The 23,423-nt window shown below is 44.2% G+C and overlaps 1 protein-coding gene across 2 annotated transcripts in view; it reads left to right on the top strand.

The window, feature by feature from the left end:
- Positions 1-23,423, top strand: part of GRID1 (glutamate ionotropic receptor delta type subunit 1) — a 678,013-nt gene that overhangs the window by 614,038 nt on the left and 40,552 nt on the right. For both annotated transcript variants that reach the window (XM_082629921.1, XM_082629922.1), the window contains exon 13: positions 10,955-11,150. In XM_082629921.1, the coding sequence (XP_082486047.1) occupies positions 10,955-11,150 (196 nt within the window). The remainder of the gene's footprint in view (positions 1-10,954; positions 11,151-23,423) is intronic.

Here is a 23,423-nt window from a genome sequence, read left to right as displayed (position 1 = left end):
GTAGTAAACCATTAGTAGTTCCCAGGAGGTTTTGCTCTCAAGACATCCATGGTTTGAAAATGCTATCACCTTTGCACAGAACATCTTTTATCCCCCCCCCTCCAATGTCAATTTCCGCTTTCTCCTTAAGTCTCAGCTTAAGCCCTGCCTTTCCTGCTAACCCTGTCTCCTTTTTCCCACCCTCAATCTCTCATCTGCCAAGCTGGGATAGGTTCAACATCGTGTTCTAATGACTCTGAGCTTATTTCTAGCAATATATTCTGCACGATATTTTTGATCGTCTGCTTACTTGTTAATCCTCCACACTTAGCTACGGGCTGCCTAACATCACTGTAGGATGGTGATAGAATGTGTGGGTTTTTGGATCAAGCCAGTCCTGAGTGGGGAGATGGCTCTTCTACTTGCTGTTTCTGTGGCCTTCCATAGCTGCTTGATCTCCTTGAGCCTTGATTTCTTCATCTGTAAAATGGAGGGATAATAATAACTTCATGAAATTATGGCCAAGGTTAAATGAAGCAATACCAATGAAGTCTTAGCACAGTGTCTGGAAGTTAGCATTATTATAGCTTTCTTCTAGCATATCAAGTGACTGCATGCCGGGGAAGCTGACATAATAGAGGGGCTCGGTCAGACATCTGGAGAGAAGGAGCAGAGGGAGGGGAAGAGGGTGAAAACAAAAGCCAACAGGGAGAGAGGAGACTCAGGCTGTTTCTCCGGAGCACAGAGGATGCAGGCTGTGCCAGGAGACAGTGAAGGCACCTTCACACCCTCCCGGAGGGCTGCTGCTATGATTTGCATTTCAGTCACATTTATGACAGCCTCATAATGGATTAAGAGCCCTAACACTGATATATTAAAGGTTAATGGTGCAGCCTGCTTTTGTATGGATTTGTGGCAGCAAATACTTGTGGGTGCGGAGAACTGGGAGCCAGTCGTGTTCTTGGCATGGTGGTATTGCCGCCTGGTGGTACTGTTTGTGTGAGGCTCCCACCGAGTAGGACGGGCATGGGAGCTAGGGAGGCAGACAGCAGCTGCTGGGGATTCAGACCCAGGAGGAGACTCTCAGCCAGTGCTGATTTCCATCAGATCCATAAGGAAGCTTGATCCTGAAGCTTCCAGACCCTGAGAAGGAAGCCCGTGGAGAACCCAGCCTGATCCCTGGGCTTCTTGGTGATTTGTTTCTGTCCTGGCTCTGACCATGTAGCTCTGTGCTGCACCTCCTGGCCCAAGGCTACAACTCTTCCATTCAAACTCCCCAAGCCATCAGTATGCTTGCTTCTCTGCAGATGACCGGCCCACGCTTGTCCTGAAAGGACACTGGTCAACCCAAGACCTTTCCAATAGAATATCAAACCTAGATAATGGGAAAGTGGGAAAAAGGCTAGTTCGTTAATGCATTATTCATGCACATAATAACCCATGTTTATTAGAGCATCTACTATGTGCCAGGCACTGTTGTAGGTAGGGGGGGATATTACCACAATTCGGCTGGAACTTCCCTGGTTTTAGCACTGAGAGTCCTGTATCCCAGGAAACCTCTCTGTCCTGTGCAAACTAGGATGATTGGTCATGCAGGTGTAGGCACTGGTGACATTGCAATAAACCAGACAAGTCCCATTCTAGGGGGAGAACTGCCATGAAACAGCCTGTTATGTATTTCTTTGTTTTTATCACATAATTTAAAGAGGGTGGTATTTTGTAGAGGGTTGTCAACAAAGGTCTCGTGGAGAAGGTGACATTTGATGTTCCCAAAGCACTGAGGGAATGAGCCAATTAGAGATGTGAGGGAAGAGTATATCACGTGGAGAAAAACAGCTGCAGAACCCCCAAGGCAGGAAGGCAGAGCAGCCAGTGTGGTGAGAGCAGAGGTATTGGGTCCAGATTGTGTGTGACCTTTCAGGCCATGTGAGGATTGGGGGTGTTTCTTGGAGAGGTGAGAAGCAATTGGAGGGTGTCTAGCAATGAGGTCACATGATCTGACTTAGATTTTGAAAGGATACCCTACTTGTCCCCCAAGTAACAGACTATAGAGTTAAAGGTGGAAACAAGAAAACCACTGGGGAGATGATCTCAATATCCAGGTAAGACACAGAGTGGTTCATCATGAATGTGATGAGAAGCAATGTGATTCTGCATCTATCTTGATGGCAGAAGATATCAAACATGCTGAGATTGTATGTAAAATATGCAAGAGAGAGGAATCAGTAGTGACCCCATGGCTTTTGGCTACAGCATGTCAAAAACAGAGCAACATTTGACTGAGATGGATGAACTAAAAATAGAGCAGTTTTGGTGGTAGGTGTGGGGGTTTGCGATTCAAGAACTTGGATTTGAACATGATTGGTGTAGGGACCTAATAGCCATCCAAATGGAGATGTCAGGGGGCAGCTGCCTAAAGTCAGTGGGGTGGATCAGGGCTGGGTTGGTCCACTGGAGTCATCTGTGTGTAGATGTATCTACAGCCAGTTGACTTGACCAGATCGTGGTGAAGGGGGGTCACCAGAGAAGAAAAGGAATCTGTGGATTGAACCCGGGACACCCCAAGATTCAGAGTCTGCAAAGAGAACAAGAACTAGAAAGGAGATAGATAAGGAGGTGCCTGCAAGGTGGGAGAACTAAGAAACGGTGCTGTCCCAGCAGCCAAGTGAGGGAAGGACAGATTGATCAAGTTTGTCAAATAAATGCTGGTGGGTGGGAGTAAAGTGAAGACCGGGAATGGGCCACTGTGTCTGAGAGATCATTAATGACCTTGACAGAAGCAGCTTCAGTTGAGTGGTGAGATGAAAGCTTAAGCTAGGTTCATGAGAAATGGGAAGGGAGTAATGGAGGCAGTGACTACAGACAGCTCCCTAGAAGAACTGGAGAGTGGTTGGAGGAGGATGGGAACTCAAAGCAGGATTTTTTTTTAAAGGTAGAAGATGTATGTGTTTGTATGCTGATGGAAATGACCTACAGAGAGAAGCAGTTTCATGATGTGGGAGATAAAGATGACAACTGGAAGGGCAGTGTACTTGAGAAAGCAAGAAAGTCTGGGATCCAGGAGACAAACAGAGTTAGAAATAAATAGGAGAAAAGACAGAGCCAGTGTTTTGAAAAGCAGGTATTTGATGGTTTTTGAAAAGGAATTTCTTTACAGAGAGGCAAATTTCTCTACTGATTGCTTCTACTCTCTTAGGAAATTGGAAATAGGGTCCTTGTCTGAGAGTCATCTAAGAGAGTGAGAGAGTGAATTGAACAGGAGAATTTAGATTGCCAGGCAGCATTAGGGGTCCCTTGAGGTTAGTGGTCATGATTCTAAAGTTAGGCCCATCACTGTGCTAGTCTCCAATTTGGATTTTCTGCAGCCACATTCAGCTGTAAACACAGAGTTGTTTTTAAACTAGATTTGATTCTTCCAGAAAGCATGAACTCAGCACACACTGTCTGTCAGACCACATGAGGGGTGACAGGGATCCAGGGATGTACACAGAATCCAGCCCTGAGGGAGCCCACTGTCAAGCATCTCAATAGCCACATGAAGTCCAGGAGGTAGGATAGGCTTAGGATAGACTAAGCAGGGAGCACATAGAGGGGGCCTGGGCCCAGGGGGGAATCCACTCTTTCTACTGGAGACGACAGCTGAGCTGATTGCTGGAAGGAGGGTGGGTTTTAGTCACATGAAGGCAGGGAACTGCATGGGGAACAGACAGTGAGCCTGAGTGAAGGCTCAGAGGCCTAAGAGAGCAGGACATCCACCAGGCTAACACCCGAGAGCAGGGTAGTCTGAGAAGAGGCTGAAGGAGGTAAAACCGGAGTGCAGAAGTCTCCATGGGCTGAGCACCCTTTGCCAATGGTATTGGAGGTCCAATTGGTATTGGATTAGACCCAGTGAAAGATGTGGATATTCACCCTCTGCCACGTGCCATGGCCTGGGCTCAGTACCTGGCCCAGAGTTATCTGGCCTGACTGAGGTGATCCTTCAGCACCTATTACTGAGCACCTATTACTATTAGCACCTATTACTGATCCTTCAGCGCCTATTACTGAGCCTTGCTTACTTCCAGGGTCTAGACTGCATTTAGCAAATCACAAACATGTGACGCATATGCCCTTCTTTCAGAAACTCATGTCTAGCCACCCCCATCTGCTTTGGCAGCCAAGGGCACCTGAGCTGGGCTGAATCCAAGCAGAAAATGTGCAAGTAAGGGAAACTCCAGCCTGCTTTGGTGAGGGAACCTTCGTCCTGATGGGTCCTGGATGCTCAGGATGGCTCAGTCCCCTTGGGGTTAATACGGGCATGTTTGTCTTGCTCCAGGGACGGAAGAGGCGACTATCACAGCCCCTTGGAGCCCTCTCCCTGCAGTCAGCGGGGCACGAGTGTAATGGGGCAGGAGAGAGGCCTCTTTCTTCCAAGCGGATCTTGGCTGCAGGGGCGGTTGGTGGAAGGGGTGGACGTGGAGGTGACAGAATAGCACAGAGCTAAACTCCCAAGGCCCAGAACTGACACTTGGGCAGCAGAAGGATTTGTTAAATCACTCAGATCACACTTGTGTTTACAACATAATAAAAAATGCAAATTTTACAGAAATACATTTATACAAAGTGGAAGTCTCACTACTGTTCAGTGCACATTCCTCCTGTTTTTGTCCCTATATTTACATACATTTATTAATGGTTACTCTTTATAAGAATGGAAATATACTACATACAAATGCATTGAGTTTTTTTTTTTTTTTTCCTTAGCGTACTTTGGGGATCTTTGAATTTCAGTAGTAATCAAAGAAATGGGATTTGGAGGGAAAAGAATGTGGAGGGAAGATTGGGGGAGGGAGTGAGCACACATCAGCTGGGTACTCGGTACCCACCGGGCCCTCTGTGACTTGCACGTGGGGCACACTTTTGAAGAAGGGCTTCCTGGCCTCCTGTGTCCTACAAAGAGGCATTTTCCTGCCACGTGACCCTCATCCTGGTGGGTCACTAAGTGTCCTCATACGGTGTTAACCTGACAGTTTCCTGAGCTGGGATTCTGATCTGCAGTCACTCAGATGACAGCCTGTGGATACAAAGGAGCCCAGTGTAATATCCAGCATCGCCTGCCCCAGCCTCCCGGGGGGGGGGGGTCCCTGGTCCATGTTAAGGGGGCCATTCCAGGGGAGAGAGGCTGATGAGCTTCGAGCCTGCTGGCCTCTGCTCCTTGGAAGGCAAGTGTCTCCAGGTCTGAGCCCTGCCCTCTGCAGTCTCGACTCTCACCTCCTCCCAGACCAGGTCAAGAAAAAGTGGTGAAGAAACACACGCCTTCGATGTCAGCTCCAATGGCTAAAACACCCCCCTGCATACTTCATATAATCACTTCCTCCATCATTTTCTGTAACCCTTACTTTGCTTTATTACTCTTTGTAGCACTTTTCATCACTGGAAACATGACATCGGCAGTCGGCCGACTACATCCCCACGGGCCACATCTGGCCAGCAGCCTATTTTCCTGCAGCCTGCAAGCTAAGATTGTTTTTCTTTTTTTGAAACATTTTACAATGTTCGAAAAAAAAAAAAAAAACACAAAACACAAAATCAAGGAATATGCAACAGAGTGGTATGTGGCCCTTATTGCCTACGTACATGCTCTCTGTTCCTTCCCAGAAAATTTGCTGACCCCAGCATTTTGTAATTATTGGTTCTTTTGTTTGTTGCTCATATGTTTGTTTCTCTCCCACCTCCATCACGCAAACTCCACAAGAGTGGGAACTTTGCATTGCTCATATCCTTAGACCTAGAACGGTGCTTGACAGAAGCAGATGCTCGGGAAATAGGACTTTTTTTTTCATTGGATAAAGGAAAGAATGAAGACCCTGAGATGCCTTTCAGGGCCCAAGGTTGAGAAGCATCTTGGAGTGTCTCAGCCTTCACCTGAGGTCCTGTTTGCCTTGAAGAACCCAGGTCTGGGGTGGAGAGAATGGGAAATGTGGAGGAGCCCTGGGTTGGAGCCACTGCATGGGAGAAGGATTAGAGAGACTGGAAGCACAGGGGGAGCCCTGGGAAGAAGCTCAGGAAAGGCAGGAAAATGGGCAGCTCTGGTACCCAAACGTCCCGGAAGGAGGCTGTGGAAACCTGACCAGGCAATCCCAATTGATTGGCACAGCACCATTCTTGTCAAGTCAGACACGAGAGAGAAAAGTGAGGGGGCTTCCTTGGTGGCTCAGTGGTTAGGAATCCACCTGCCAATGCAGGGGACACGGGTTCAAGCCCTGGTCTGGGAAGATCCCACAAGCCACAGAAACAACTAAGCCCATGCGCCACAACTACTGAGCCCACGAGCCACAACTAGTGAAGCCGGTGTGCCTAGAGCCCGTGCTCTGCAACAGGAGAAGCCACCGCAATGAGAAGCCCGCACACTGCAACACAGAGTAGCCCCCACTTGCCGCAGCTAGAGAAAGCCCACGCGCAGCAATGAAGACCCAACTCAGCCAAAAATAAATAAATAAAATTAATTAATTAATTTAAAAAAAAGAAAAGTGAGGCTGCCAGAATGATAGTAAAGGCATCTGTGGGCTGTAGTTACGACAGCTTCAGATTACAAGGATGGGCATCCCCACCTGCCTGTAACTTTTGGGGTACTCCACTATTTCCTTTTCTCTCACTCTTTCTTTTTTTCTTTTTGGCCGCATCGTAACATGTGTGACCTTAGTTCCCTGACCAGGGATGGAAGCCGTGCTCCCTGCAGTGGAAGCACAGAGTCCTAACCACTGGCCCACCAGGGAATTCCCATTCCTTTTCTCCTTAAGCAAGAATAACAGGGCTTTGGGATTTAGATTTATCAGACCCGTGATGACGGCAACCCCACAGTTGTTGAAATCTGTTTTACATGTACTGTATATTGATTCTCCTCTTGTTGCAAGTGTATTTATCTTCATTGCCAATGTAAGTATTTCTGTAACATGCAAAGATGTATTTATACATTCTGTGTTATCGATTTTTCTCATGCTGCAAACAAATTTATCTCTTTGTTAATGAAAATGTACCTGGGAAATAGTAAGATTGACTTATGGAGAAAGGTACGGGGAGGGAGGGAGGTGGTGCCAGGCTGGGTGGACTGTCCTTGGCCACAGCTGAAGGAGACATTGTGGGACTTCCAGGAGGTGCCTGTTTAATTGGAGGAAACTGCTCTCAGAGGCAAGGGATGCTTACAGAGTTCTTCTGTGAGACAGTCTGATGTGCTCACAGGAGTCAGCTATGCTTTCAGCTAGGGAAGATCCCAAAAATCAGCCATCCAGGCCAGGAGATGCAGAGAAGCAGCTCTTGTTGGTCCCAAACCCAGTTTCAGTAGGGTTCAATTGAATAAAAGATACTGGCTCAGCGGCAAGCATGGAAGAGAGGCTAAGCTTTGCCATGGCAGGATTGTAACACTCGTCGTTCCTAAAAGGTGAAGTAAGGAGATAGGCAGCCGAGCACAGAGCTGGGTGTCCGCTGCTAAGTGTGCATGCCTGCACAGGACACTTGATTAGTCAGTCCAGACCCAGGCAGGCTTCCTTTTCTAGAAATCCTTTCTTTAGCTCTGACCAACAGGCTAGGTGCTTCTCCCGTGTGCTTCCAGGACCCCTCATGCAGAACTCTGCTGTAGGCCCTCTCACATTGTTTAGTTACTGTTGCTTTCCTTCTCTGACCACTCATCATCCATCACTACGAACCCCTTGATAAGGCCCACCATCCATTCCTTGCCTATGTGCCTCTGTGCCTTACCTAGTACCAACTAACGAACTAACTAGCTAGCTAGCTGACCGTGGATGAGACGCCTGGTTGGATGACTTCAGCCCGTTGCACCATGCATGATTTTGGTTTATAGAGACACCACCTGTGACAGGAAGATCTCCTCCATCTCTGTGGTGAGGGCGCTTGGACACTTGCTAACAGTTGTTGCTGAAGAGACTATTTGGGGAAACATAGGCTAAGCCTCCCTTGCTTGTTTGGATGAGTGTCTTATCTGATGTGAACATCTGTCTTCTGCTGACTGATGGCTTGGAGCCTGGATGGCTGGCTGTTCTTGATTCCTCCTTCCATGTCCCTTCCAAAACTGAGCACTCGGACAAGAGGATGAGTGCCCCAGGGAGATGACAGCTTTGGTCCATGAGTCATCGGGCCCTCCCGCCAGATTCCAAAGAGCCTTAGGTTTAGTCACTCTGAAATTTGATGGTAGTACTTACTGTGTGTTAATGAGCTTGGAGACCTTCCCTGAAAGAGGCAGTGTGCATTTAAGATGGGAAAGATCCTTCTACACAGACGCATGGCTACAGGAGCTGATGGATGGAGGCCAGGGGGCTGGCCCAGCAAAGATGGTGGTGGTGTTTTGGGATGGGAACAGTGACCTCTAAGGGGACAGAAATGGACATGAAGTCATTAACATTTGGGCTGCCTGCTTGCATTCCAGAGATGCTCCCTGAGCCTCTGGCCAGGAGCTCCGTTGTGAATAAATACCAAGAGGAGAGAGGAAATCTACATTTCAAACATGGGGATGAAACAGTAGTGCTGAACTCCTTGGCAGTTACACATTCGTTCCAGACTCAGGGAAACTGCAGTAATTTAGAGCAGTTCAGTACTTAGACTCAACTGTGTAATTCATCCTGATGTTTCCCATTCATCAAAGCCTTGTGTTTGTTTGTATTACCATGAGAAAAATAAAAAATGCGGGGAAAAAAAAGATCCCTCTTCCTTTCATTACAGGCAGATTACGACAGAGTTACAACCCTTGGGGCCCTTTAAGCAAAGGAACATCTTGCTTCAATTAGATATAAATAATGAACAATAATTAGAAAGATTTCTTCATCAAATTTGTTATTTTGTGTTTTCTTTCATCTGTAATGTATTGAAACGAATACTGAGCTCTCTTTCTGGGCCATGTAGCAGGGCCTGAAGGAATTCCATGGAGTGTGTCTCCAAAACAGGAGGAAGCATCCATTGCTGGTTCCTCTGTGTGCAGGCTGTGTAGGCTGGCAACTGCCCTGGATCTAGTGCTGAGGATGCAGATACTGGGCTACTTTGGCTCCATCTACTGAGGACCCAGCCATATAATAATAGCACAGAAGTATTGCTACTAGTTATTGGGCACTGAGTTTACATCATTCACTGCTCTAAGAGTTGATATCACCTCATTTCATCTTCACAGCAGCCTCTGCTACAGGCTCTGCTTCTAGCCCTAATTTTTAAACATTTGGGAACTGAGGCACAGAGAGGTCAGCTAACTTGCCCAGGCCCATAGTGTTAGTGCTGGTGGAGTTGAGAGGCAAGGCAGGTAGTTGGGCTCCAGAGCCCCTGCTTTACCCATTCTGCTGTGCTGCTTCCTGCAATCACAGTGAGATCTTCCTGCCATAGAAGCCATGCAGGGTATAGAGATGGTCAGGGAGGCGGGGGGTGGCGATGTCTTCCCAGAAAGGCGGCAGCCTGAACTTCAGGGTGTTTGCAGAAGTGTATCAGGTGGATGAGTAAGATAAAGGGATTCCAGGAAGAGAGAGCTCCATGGTTTGGTGCCATAAATGGGGACTGTGTGGGATTTCTCGTTTCAGCCTTGGCCTTGGGGTCCTGTGGATGCGGGAGCAACAGGGGAAGATGAGATCAGAAGATGGAGGGCTGTGTAGATCAGGTGGAAATGACTGGATCTCTTTGTGGGAACGGTGACTCAGTGAGAGGTGGGGATGATAATTCTGGTTGATTAAAAGGAGAGACAGATTCCCAGAAGGGAAATAAATAAAGAGGGATCAGGTTGGAGCCTGGAGAGAGAGGCTGGCTCACCACTGAGCTCTTTGTTTTTTGCAGTTCTGATCTCTCAGCACACAGAGTCAGGTACTGCTCATCTCGGGACAAGTGAAAACTTTATGCCAGTTGGTCCTTCCTGATGTGACTCTTCCTTCTACCCCAAGGAAGGCACTGTTCCTCTGCCCCCAGCTCAGACATCTGCTCCTGGCCAGCTGGTGGACCTACCTGATGTGCCCCCTCCCTGCATCATGCACCTGGCCTGAGCTACTTGCTTCTCTTCCATGTACAACAGACTGAGGCTCTCAGAAGTGCTTTGTTTTATCTTCATCACCTTTTGAATAATTGTCAGCACTTCGAAGTCAAGAGGTTTCATGTACAAACCCAGATTTCTTTCGTTTTTTCTTTCTTTTTTTTTTTTTTTTTTTGCGGTACGCGGGCCTCTCACTGTTGTGGCCTCTCCTGTTGCGGAGCACAGGCTCCGGACGTGCAGGCTCAGCGGCCATGGCTCACAGGCCCAGCCGCTCCGCGGCATTTGGGATCTTCCCGGACTGGGGCACGAACCCGTGTCCCCTGCATCGACAGGCGGACTCTCAACCACTGCACCACCAGGGAAGCCCCAGATTTCTTTCTTTATTAAAAAACAAACTGGGCGGAGATTCTTAAAAGACAACAATTGGGTGGAACTCCAGAATAGCTGCAAGCTTTGGAGGGAACATGCCTCTTCACTGACACACCTCTGAGTGTGTGTCTGCCCCACGCCACCTCTGAGTGTCAGAGACCAGTCACCATCGTCAGTCTTGCCAACGTGTTTCTCTTTCCTGTGCTTCTGCAGGAATTTGAGTTGAAGACCTTAAGTGTACAGCCTCCCATGCTGCCCTGACTCTTTTGTATTGTGACTGTCTGTCTGTATGTTTCTACAGCTAGACTCTAAGCTCCTTGAGGGCAGGAAACATGTCTTTCTCATTCTTTTGTCCTTCAGGCTCAGCACAGAACCAGGTTTTAGGTGTTCAGTGACATTATTGAATTAATCTACACTGAGGAAACGTAACTGGGATAGAATGAGGCCCTGGCAAGTGGTGCTCCAGACTGAGGGACTCATACTGCTGGGGGTTGGCAGTGAAGGATGTGGACAGTGGCCACAGCCAGGCTCCGACCTCAGGAGGGCCTTGTAGCCCATGTGTGTCCCTTCAAGTTGTAACATGTACCTATGTTTCATGGCCATTTTGTATTTCAGGACGTTCCAGGACCTGTCCAAACAAGTGGAGATGTCTTACGGCACCGTCCGGGATTCTGCTGTGTACGAGTACTTCCGAGCCAAGGGCACCAACCCTCTAGAGCAAGACAGCACATTTGCTGAGCTCTGGCGGACCATCAGCAAGAATGGAGGGGCTGACAACTGCGTGTCCAGCCCTTCAGAAGGCATCAGGAAGGTAGGCGAGAGCTGGCCACCTGGGCATGTGTGTGCTGTGACGGGGCCATGGGGACTGTCATCCTTGGGGTAGGAGATACCTTCCCAGAGGCATCTCCTTTGAGTATCCCTGTCACCGGCAAGATGATCCATGTTAGCAGCCTAGATAGACACTTCTCATAAGCATGTGGCTATCAGGTAAAGAGGCACACATTCTTTAGGTAGACGCCCATTTTGGGCCGGAGAAGCAAAGGGGCTGGTCCTTTTGGCCTTTCTAAGTTTCCAAAGGGTCAGGGAAGAGAAGACAGGTTAAGCCCAAGACATGGACCTCCCTCCTCCTGGGCTCAGAGGATGGTGGCGCAGAGGAGTCTCCCCACCCCAGGTGAGAACACTCGGCAAAAGCAGACGCAGAAGACCAGGTGAGAGGTAGAGGGCGTAGGGAGACAGGGTTCAGGGAAGGGTGGGCACACTGCAAGATCTAGCTGTGGAGCAGGGGTGTGCTTGGGAGATGGTGGTAAGGACAGCAAGCCCGGGATGGAGGCTGAACGGGAGGAGGAAGGGCAGAAAAGGGTTAATACATTCTTCAGCAGTGGGTTAGACTTTGCTCATTTATTACAGTGAATTTCCACAGTGACCCGAATTAATCGTGATTATCCCATTATACAGATGAGAATCAGAGCCGTGGGTCACACTCCTTGTTAATTTTGATGCCTGGGGTTCCAGACTGAGGGGTTTGGTATTTATCTGCCACATGCTGCAGAACCCTTGAAGGTCCATGAGGAGGAAGGTGGTGGGATGAAGGCAGGTGTCATCAGGATGTTGCTGGTGGTGGCACCTTCTTCCCAATGGCCCTCACATGCAGAGCCTACTATCTCAGTCCTTAGTGAATGATGCAAGAAAGATGTGCACGTGGCCAGCACTACTGCCTCTCTGGGTAGACCAGCTGTCCAGCCTGTCTCGCTCAGCATCTCTTCCCTTCTGTTCCCTCTTCAACCTACCCCATCACCTCTGCGGAACCTTCACACACATGCATTCACACACACATACACACATACATGCACACACCCGTCCAGCCTGCCTCAGTGTGTCCTACCTTTCCCTACCCATCAATTCTACCTCTGCGGAACCTTCTTACAGGCTCTCACACGAGGTCACTCATGCACACGCTCCCACTGCTCACACACACTAATGCACACACATATTCATGTACACACATACCTGTGTTCTACATCCCCAGCCACTTGGCCATCCCTTAGCCTTACTGCAGAGGGCAGTGGATATAAGGGGGCAGTCTGCAGAAAGCTTAGGGGCCACTAGGGCCCGCCACCTTGCCCTTCATGATGAGAAGAGTCCTCAACAGTTTGCCAGCCCCTCTCAGGAGAGCCCCAAATGGGTCCAAGGAGAGAGGCAGAGCCTGAGTCCTGCTTCAGAAGCCATAGGCCCTGGCCCCTGAAGGCAGTGCCTTGTGTGGCGTGGGAGCCCCCCGGGGCACATGTGCTCACACGGCAGTTAGCTTGGGGCGGTTTCTCCCTTTCATTTAGCGAAGTTGAGCAGCAGAGAGTGTCTGGGCTCTGGGGCCTGGCACGTTTGGGTGTGAATCCCAGTCCCACAGCTCACCAATGACCTAAAATTGAGCACACCACTCTTCCTGTCGGGAACCTCTCAGTGTTGAGAGAGGCCTGGGCAACGTCCTGTTTCGGGTTCCCTTTAGACACTTAAAACATTTAAAAGTACACGTTATGGTAGATTTGGAATGTTTATATTTAACCAAGTGATATCTTGACAAAAATAATAGAATGCAACATAAATGTGCTATTCCCATGCTCACAAGGTTTATTAAAACCTCTTACGTCCTCGTGCACAGAGAAATACGGCGCTCTCACCTTGAGCTGCTGGGTCTTGTTTTATCCCTGACAGTGGATCTTTGTGGCTGTAGGTGACCTCATTTGGAGATAATGAACACGAAGTTGATTTAAGACCTTTTATGAATATAAGGCTTGGGCCAAATGGCCCTGGAGTTTCCCTTCTCTGATTTCCTTGTCTCTCACAGAGAGCCAATACTCCCATCCAAACTGGATGCTTATGAAGATTCATTGCAACAAGGCTACAAAAAGAACTTATAAAAGAAAAGATAGCAGCTTTTGATTTTATCAAACTTCTATTCATTACAAGGCACTTGAAAGAAAATAAAAAGGCAAGTCACACACTACAAGTGGATATTTACAATGCATACAATCAATATAGGATTAATATCCTATATAGATGTTATATGAAGAACTTTTACAAATTAATAAGAAAAGCTCAAACAATTTAATAGAAAACTGGGCTAAAGACTTGTACAGGACTTTCACAGAAGAGGTACCACATACGGCCGATAATCATATGAAGAGATGTTCAAAGTCATTAGTGTTTCCAGAAAAGGAAAATCAAGACCATCAAGATGTATCACTCACTTTACCTCAATTAGACTTGCCCCAAAGGAGAGGCGGTAGAAAGGATGGGAGTAACGGGGGGTTAATTGCTGGTGGTAGTGTACTCAGGACAGTCACTTTGGAAACGAGATTGTCATTCTAGTAGAAAATGGAACGTTTGCATACCCTATGACTCAGCAATTCCACTCCTATACATCCACCCAAAACAAACTTCTGCAGCACCTCATAGATAAGAAAGACCATGGTAGCATTGCTTATAGAGCCAGGACCCTGGAGACAGTCCAAATGAGCATTAACAAGTTAAAAAATAAGACCTGCAATGAAATGAATGAACCACAGCTTCCTGTAATAGTATGGATGAATCTTAGCTGAATAATATTGAGTAAAAAAAAGAGCATTAAAGGCAATTTCATATAGGTCAACTAATAGAAAATAACATTCAACATAACATCCTTTTAAACACAGGCATACACACATCCAAGGTAATGATAAAATATAAGACTCAGGGTAGAGGTTACTGCAGATGGGAGAGACGGAGCAAGAGGAAGGAGAGAAGCGTATTGTTGGCTCTAAGTCAGGGTCCGTGTTAGCTTTATAGTCACAGTCTTTCCTTTTTGTTCTTTTTTTTTTAATTTTTAATTTCTCATTAAAATAAATAATTAATAAGTTAATTTTAAAAGAGGGCCACTCCTAGACAAAAGGACGGGTGTCCTGAACCAAGGGTTGTTCTTTGCACCTACCTGCTCTTTCAAATAAATAATTCCAGGCCAGCCAGGCAGAGTTTGATTTAAGACCTTTAAGACACGCCAGCCTCTTCTCTCCTTGTGGGCGCCCAGGTGCAGGCCTACTCCTGGTGTTCCTCAAGAAGGCCAATGCCACCAATAATGTCCTCTGGAGCATGGTAAATCTGGAAATGGGTCGTTAGAGAGCTATCTCCCCATCATCCCGTTTACTCCTAATCCATAGTTGGCACCTTAGAAATCATCACCCTCTGGTGATATTTAGGATCTTACACATGAATAAAACAATGTTAAAAAAATACGTGGTGGGGCTTTCCTGGTGGTGCAGTTGTTGAGAGTCCACCTGCCGATGCAGGGGACGCGGGTTCGTGCCCTGGTCCGGGAAGATCCCACATGCCGCGGAGCGGCTGGGCCCGTGAGCCATGGCCGCTGAGCCTGCATGTCCGGAGCCTGTGCTCCGCAACGGGAGAGGCCACAACAGTGAGAGGCCTGCGTACCACAAAAAAAAAAAAAGTGGTGGAAGATGCAAATAAGGCATTCTTTATAAATGCCTAAAGCTTCATGGTACAGAATCTAATCTTTTTCCAGTACAGAGGATGTGTTGCTTTTATGACACATTCATTTTATAAACCCCAAGCCAGCTTTGGGGTCACAAATCTCCCTCTTGCACTTGGATCTTTAAGAAAAAAAGCTGACTGTCAGCATTAGGCAGATGTTAAGGGTGTTATAACTTGTGTCATATAAGTGAGTTTATAGTACCGTCAGAAAGTGGAGTGCACTACATTTTTTACTGCAAGGAGAGCTCAGATTCCACTCTCAAACCTTCCTTCTGCATGTGCCTGTTTGGGTGGCTCCCGTACTTACATGCTTATCTGAAACTCTTCCTGTCCCCTGCCCCCTATGGAACTGCTCCCCACCCACCAGGTTTTGACTTCAAATACCTTATGAATCCCCAGCCCGAAGCACACCAGACTGGGGACGGCTGTGCCCTGAGTGAGGGCCATATCCTGAATCCAGAAACTGTAAGGAAAAATCCAGCATACTGGGAAATACGGACATGATCTTGATATTCAGGGAGGAGGGGCTTCTCTGAATCCCAGACAGAACCCGCGTGGGTACAATGCAGGCAGCCTGGCAAAGGTGAGGACTGGATGCCCCCAAGGAATATCAGAGGAAACTGCTTTAGCAAGAGGAGGATGCTCCAACTTCTAATTTCCAGTTACTCTTTGGTGACCCTGGCTCCATTTCCAGAGAGTGCTTGGTAGTGGAACAATGTCTAATTGCTGCTAAAGTCAAGGAGCTTGGTGTTGGAAGTAACCTCAGAGAGCTGCTATTATTTTTTTTCCTTGGGAGTGCTGCAGCTTTTAATGACCTGAAACCAATTTAGGTGGGAAATTGCTTAGCAAGAGGTGATCACTTTTGCACAGTATCAGAACCAGAGAAAGGAATTATGTCATAGTTGCCCCCACTGCTGTGATCTGCTCCTACATGCCAGCCATCACTCAGATAAGGAGGGAGCAGCCCTTCCTGGGCCCTGGAGAAGAAAGCAGAAAGGGATTTGGAAGCGGAAGGAAGTTTATTTATTTATTAAAAGCCCACAGTGTGCGGTTTTTAGAGCAAACCTGCCTGGTGCCCAGTAATTCTCAATAAATACTGAACTGTCCCTAATGAATCATCTGTTTGTTGTCTGACTGAGCAGAGACACATAAATCGGGTGTAGTTGGTGCCATCAGTGAGTAGGTTACCCTCTGTGAATTCCTTGTTGGGAGGGATGAGGTAAATAGCTTTATAGTCCCTTGTCTCTTGATACCCGCCTCTTAGGAAAGAGGTCCTGCTAGCCCTTGGAGAGTAGAGAGAGGCTGCCTTCATTTCTCTCAGCCACCTGTACTTGTCAGGCCTGAGGCAGACTAGAGCAAGAGTCCACAAACTATGGTCCATAGGCTAAATGTGGCCCACCACCTGCTTTTACAAATGAAGTTTTATTGGAACACACACTCGGTCATTTACATACTGTCTGTGGCTGCTTTTCTGCTACTTGAGTAGAGTTGAGTAGTTGTGGCAGAGACCATGTGGTCTCCAAAGCCTAAAATATTTCTTACCTGGCCCTTTGTAGAAAAAGTTTTGAGGATCCCTAGCCCAGAGCCATGGGTGCTCCAGGGATACTGCCCATTGGTCAATGCCATCTGATAACTTATAGACATATCCAGTAGCTTATCATCTAAGCTCTATAAAACTACCTACTAGAGTATATAAGCACATCTAGCAGGTAGTTCCTCCTCTGGCTTTATGTCATCTAATAGCACATCAGCACACGCAGGGATACATCATCTAGCTCTATGCCATTACCTAAGTTCCGTACCATCTAGTAGCATACAGGCTTTGTCCTTTCTTGTTCTCTTCAGGCCTACCTCTGATGGCCCACAGTCTTTGCCCTCACTACACTGGGACCCAGCCGCACTCCTGACCTGGCCTAATTCCCCCCTGAAATCTACTGAGCAGTCACTATGTACCAGGCACTCTGCCAAATGATCTGCATATATTGTTCTATTCATCCTAAACGGAACTACTTGGTTATTATTGTCTCCATCATGTAGAAATGGGACTGACCCTCAGGGAGATTAAGTGGCTTGTTTAAGGTCACATGGACGTGAGTAAGCCATGGCACAGTCATGTCTCACTTCAACCTTGCCTCTTCCCGTGGGGTTACATCCCCATTTCTGTACCCAATGTGTCTGCACCCCCTTGCATACTGTTTACTTGTGCTTCTATTTCTCTTCCTCTTTTACACCAAAGTAGCAAGATATATGCCTGGCTCCCATGTTTAAAAGCCTTAGCTCTCTTTCCATGTGACATAGCAAAGGTTATTTAAGTCTGTGATTTTATCTTTTGATTTCCCAATTATTAGAAGTATCAATTAGAGAAACTCAGATGCAGAATTGAGCTGACAAGTGGTTCGAATTTCTATGATAATAACTTTGTCACATGGAATCTGACTTTAATGTTGTTGGGAAGACTTTTTAAATTTTTCTTTAGCTTGATCAACTCTATGAAGTAACATCCAGCATAACCCAATTTCTGTGCAGTGTCAGGACTAACCCAGGCTGCCAATTTATTAAGTCTTTCCATAAATCAAACCTAATATTTAATAACATTATCAAATAGAATACAGTTTAATAGTTTAAATGTCAATCTTCACAGCTCATTGGACTCTTTGAATAAATAGAGAAGTAGCTTGTTTCAGACCCTGTGGCTGGAGATAGTATTTTTCAGATGGAAGTCACTTCGCAGGCAAGCAGTTGTAACAGAAGGTTGTTTTTTCTACTCAGTAAATATCGCTGAGGTCATAAAGTGGGAATGCAAATGCAGGAAGAAAACGGGCCCACAAATCTTATTTATTTCCACACTGATCTAATGCTTGCCCTGGCGCCGGATTGAGTGTGGGTATCACCAGTCAGCACCTGCCTTCATTCCTTGCCCTGGCTCTCTGCTCTGTGACAAGGGACACTCTCATTGTATACACTCCCTGCTGAGTGCCAGGAACCATACCTTGTGGCAGAAAAGGTGGTCCCCAGAAGGAGTAAAGTCTTCCATGGGAGGATCAGGAACTCTGATGCCCCGCAGTGCCCTCCATTTGGAGGGAGCAAAGTGAGGAAGCATCCTGCTTCCATGGCATACTGGAAGTCCTTACTGAGGAGTGGGGAGGGGCTTACATGGGATGGCACTCCTTTATATCCTGGGGATGCTAGGTTCAGTGATCCAGAAGGTTTGGTCAAGTTGATGAAAAGGATCCTTTGATGCAGGTCTGACCCCCCCAGAAAAAGGACTGGTACAAACTAGGCAGCCCTGTGCAGTGGAAACCAACAGTGCTGTTCTCTGTAGCAGCAGTGGGCTTTGTAGGCATGCTCCAAGATACATATTTTGTCCTTTTTCTGCTGCTAAGTCAGTTCACACTGGGGATTCTACATGGCTTCTTCCTTCTCAGACACTCACAGATGTTGGATAATCATTCATCTCTATTCTTTTTTGGCCACACTGAGCAGCTTGTGGGATCTTTCTTAGTTCTGACCAGGGATTGAACCTGGGTCCTCGACAATGAAAGTGTCGAGTCCTAATCACTGGGCCACCAGAGAATTCCCCATTCATCTTTATACTTTTATTCTTGCTCAAAAGGCACTATATCCTTTTTTTAAAAAAAATTTTATTGGAGTATAGTTGATTTACAGTGTTGTGTTAGTTTCAGATGTCCAGCAAAGTGAATCAGTTATACATATATGTATATCCACTTTTTTATAGATTCTTTTCCCATATAGGCCATTACAGAGTATTGAGTAGAGTCTCTATGCTATACAGTAAGTCCTTATTAGTTATCTATTTTATATATAGTGGTATGTATATGTCAATCCCAGTCTCCCAATTTATCCCTCCCCCCACATTACCCCCAGTAACCATAACTTTGTTTTCTACATCTGTAACTCTGTTTCTGTTTTGTAGATAAGTTCACTCGTACCCTTTTTTTTTAGATGCCACATATAAGTGATGCCATATGGTATTTGTCTTTCTCTGTCTGACTTACTTCACTCAGTATGACAATCTCTAGATCCATCCATGTTGCTGCAAATAGCATTATTTCATTCTTTTTTAAGGCTGAGTAATATTCTGTTGTATATATGTACCACATCTTCTTTATCCATTCCTCTGTTGATGGACATTTAGGTTGCTTCCTTGTCCTAGCTATTGTAAATAGTCAAAAGACACTATATCCTTTTTGCAAGTTGGATGGTCTCTTCTCTTTATTCCTTCATTTATTCACTTATTCATCCATTCAATAAATGTAATTTGAATAGCTTCCTCCTAAGAGCTTAGATATGTGAATTTAAGTTCCACTTTCAATCAGATTTAATCTGTGGCTTTGGTCAAGAGAATTCACATCTCTGAGCTATCTGTGAGACTGAGACAAGCCTGCCCAGATGAGTTGAGTTTACCAGTGCAAAAATGGAAAGTGTTCAGTGCGGATTGCAGTACAAGGTTGACATTGAGTAGATGTCAGCAAAATGCCTTAGCACCTACTATATATTAGGAAAAGAACATAATAAAAATATAAAGACAAATAACACTTAGTCTTTTATGAGGTATAGTTGACAAACAATAAAATGCACTTATATTAAATGTTTATGTCATGGGTTTAGACTATTATGTACAACTGTGTAATCACCACCCAAAAGAAGATAGAGTCATCCCTCAGTATCTGAGGGGGATTGGTTCCAGGACACCACAGATACCAAAATCCATGGATACTCAAATTCCTTATATAAAATGGTGGAGTATTTGCATATAACCTATAAGCATCCTTCTGTGTACTTTAAATAATCATCAATCATTATAAAATTACTTACAATACCTGATACAATATAAATGCTATGCAAATAGTTGTAAATACAATGTAAATGCTACGCAAATCAGTGCCAGCATGCACGCAACAAATTCAGGTTTTTCTGTTTGGAGTTTTCTGGAATTGTTTTTTATATTTTTCATCCACAGTTGGTTGCATTCTCGGTGCAGAACCCACAGATACAGAGGGCCAACTGTGTAGAACATTTCCATCACCTTGAAAAGTTTTCTCATGTCACTTTCTAGAAACGTCTTTCCCTAACCTCAGAAGCGACCACATATGAATTTCTGGTACCACAGGTTAAATTTACTGTTCTTGGAATTCATATAAGTTGAATAATATAAAATATGTATATTTGTGTTTAGTTTCTTTCACCCAACAGATATCTATGAGATTTAACCATGAAGCTGTAGATATCAGTACTGAGTTCTTTCTTCTTTTTTTTTCCTTTGAGTAGTATTCCATTATATTAACAAACCTTAATTTGTTTATCCATTCTCCAGTTGACATACATTTCACTTGTTGCCAATTTAGAGCTATTATGAATAAGGCAGTATGATCATTTTTGTACAAAATTTTGTGGATATATGTTTCCTTTTCTCTTTGCTAAATACAATAGAGTGAATTTTCTGGGTCATAGGGCAGATGTATGTTTACCTCTGTAAAAAACCTCCTGACGACCTCCAATGTGATTATTCTATTTTACAATCCCACTAGTGATATCCTACTTATGTGCTTGTAAGTTCCAGTTGCTGGACATCCTAACCAACATTTAGTGTTGTCAGCCTTTGGGACAGTAAACAATTAAGTGGCTGTGAGGTTATCTCATTGTTTTAATTTGCATTCCTTTGGTGGCTAATAATGTCCAGCACTTTAATGTGCTTATTGGGCATCCATGTTGCTTCCTTGGAGAGGGCTGTGCTCAAGTCCTTTTTAAATTTTTACTGGGCACTTCGTCTTTTCATTGTTGATTTAGATGAGTTTTTAAAAATATATTCTGGATATAAGTCCTTGATCAAATATAAGTGCTCCAGATATAATTCCCAGTCTGTAATTTGCCCATTCATTTTCTTAATGATGTCTTGTGGAGAGTAGAAAATTTTAATTTTGATAAAGCCCCATATATCAATTTTTCTTTTCTTTTGCAGTTAATAATTCTTGTGTCCTAAGAAAGTTTTGCCTACCTCAAAGTTCCCAGTTTTCTTCTAGAAGTTTTACATTTATGTCTACATTGCATTCTCAAATTAGTTTTTGTATATGGAATAAAGAAGTAGTCCAGATTCACTTTTTTTCCCCATGTGTCTATCCAATTGACCTAGCACCATTTATTTAAAAGACTTGTATTTAATTAACAAATGACTAGGTGCTTTGATTGAAAATCAACTGGACATATATGTGTTGGTCTGTTTTTGGATTCTCTATTCCATTCCATTGATCTATTCTTATCTACTCTTATGCCAATAAAAAAGTTTTGATCACTACAGCTTTATAATAATTCCTTAAATCAGGTAGTGCTTTCAACTTTGTTCTTCTCTTACAAGATTATTTGGTCAATTCTAGAACTTTTTCACTTCTGTTTAAATTTTATAATCATCTTGTCAGTTTCCTCAAGAAAGCTTGAGATTTTGATAGCTATTACATTGAATCTATAGATCATTTGGAGGAAAACTGATATCTTTACACTATTGAGTTTTTTAATACATGAACATAGTTTTTCCTTTTAAAACATCAACTTTTGATATTATTGATTTTCTCGATTGTTGTTATATCTTATTGATTTCAGCTTTTTTGGTTTTTTTCTTACTTCTATTTACTTTGGTTTCAATTTGCTCTTACCTCTTCTCGCTTCTTAATGTTGAAACTTAGATCATTGAGTTTACTCCTGTTTTATTTCCTAATATAAGTATTTAAAGCTATACGTTTCCCTCTAAGCACTGTTTTAGCTGAATTCCATGAATTTTTATATGTTGTGCTTTCATTATCATCAGCTCAAAATATAAAGCATCGGACTCAGTCTTTTTCTTCAGGTATCCCTATTGAGTTCTGGAGGACAACAAATGGCTGTGATTTAGTGTGGAAAAGGGTATGAGAACAGAAATTGGGGATTTATTCTGCTTAGTGAAGTTGAGGAAAGCTTCCGAAGGTAGTCCTGTCATGTACCTACATTTTACAATCCAGATGCCTCAATTCCTTTTCAGTTTTGAAGATACAAATGTGAGAATGTGAGAGAAAACTGATAAGCAGGAAATAAAATACACAGAAAAATAAGGGAAACCAGAGAGGCAGAAAAGACAGTGGAATGCCATGTGAACAAAACTTCATTTTTATTTCTACTAAATGTATAGTTTCCTTGTAGAAGAATGACGGCAGTGGTATTTTCCCTGTTTAACAATGGCTGTCTACAGAACCCCTTCTCTGGGTCTCAGGCTGAGTTCTGGCTGTCTTGACCCTGTAATATACCCGAGCCTTCTTCACATGCTTTAAATCTGTGGTCCAACCCAACTCCAAGGGCACTCAGGTTAAATAGCCCCCAATCCATGACAACATTTAAAATAAGAGGTTTTGAGAGGAAATCTTAGGTTATATATTTATAATTTAAATGTGTATGTCATTTAAATAAATATATATCACCATTTTTAAAAGTTTAGACTATTTCTAAAAATAAGCAGAAAAGAACCAGTTACACATATTTTTTTCACTACCTAAATAAGGCTCTAGGAATTCTTGTGGGTATTTCTGGGGAGTCTTTTTTGAATCTCTGCAAATGTTTTACATAATTATGATGTTAGAGAAAATATGTTTTATCCTGTACTTTTCTAACACTGTTGTAAAACTTTAAAAATCATTTTAGTGGCTACTTGATATTTATCAAATAGATGTAAAATTAAACATTTCCTTCTTGATTGTCATTTGGGTCGATTCCAATTTTTCACAAATACAAATAACATTATAATGAACATCTTCGTGCCCCATGGTTTTTCAGTTACTATATTTATTTCTTCAGGTCAGATTCTCAAAAGTAGAAATATGGTGTCAGAAAAGAATATAAACATTTAAAGCTCTCAACAAACTATTCCTGAGTACTGCCAAAAGCAGGGCTTTGAATAAATTACATTCTATCTTTGGGATCAAAAGAATACTCAGGCTTCAGTGTTATTTTTTGTTTTTGTTTTTTCATTAAATCCTTGTGGATTTATCTTTAGTAGGAAAAGCCTTTTAATAAATTGGTATTGTTCTACTTTTCTCAAATCCTTTATAGTGATTTTTTAAATTTTCTTTCTCTTTCTCTTTATATAGGTACATATGAATTTTGACTTTATTTTGCTTTATTATTCCGGGGACTGGAGTGGAGAAGAAATCTCTTTCTTTTCAACTCACTTTTTCCTTGGCCTACATTAGGCAAAATTTGTGAATTTTGGCAGTTTGAGGAAACTAAATAAGATCATGGTTAGACACCTACCTTTGTTTAATAGTAAAATTGATGCACCTAACAACCCCTTCCTCAAATGTGTGTTTATGCAATGATTTGATGTTCGAAATATATGGGTTTTTTATTCATTCATTCTTTCATTAGTCAACTCATTTACTTGTGGTGAGCTCAGTTAATATGTAAGAATGGGCTTGATACTTTCCTGATAAAATTGAGTTAGACTTGGTGTAAGGTCAAAGTGAAGATGAAGGCTGGTTTGGGACAGATGTTATTTCAAAAATAAAAGATTTGTGTTACTTTGCCC

Source organism: Mesoplodon mirus (assembly GCF_964341445.2).
Source record: "Mesoplodon mirus genome assembly, chromosome: 2".
Classification (NCBI taxonomy): Eukaryota; Metazoa; Chordata; class Mammalia; order Artiodactyla; family Ziphiidae; genus Mesoplodon; species Mesoplodon mirus.
Note: the sequence above shows the minus strand (reverse complement) of the source record. Positions and strands in the feature narration are given on the sequence as shown.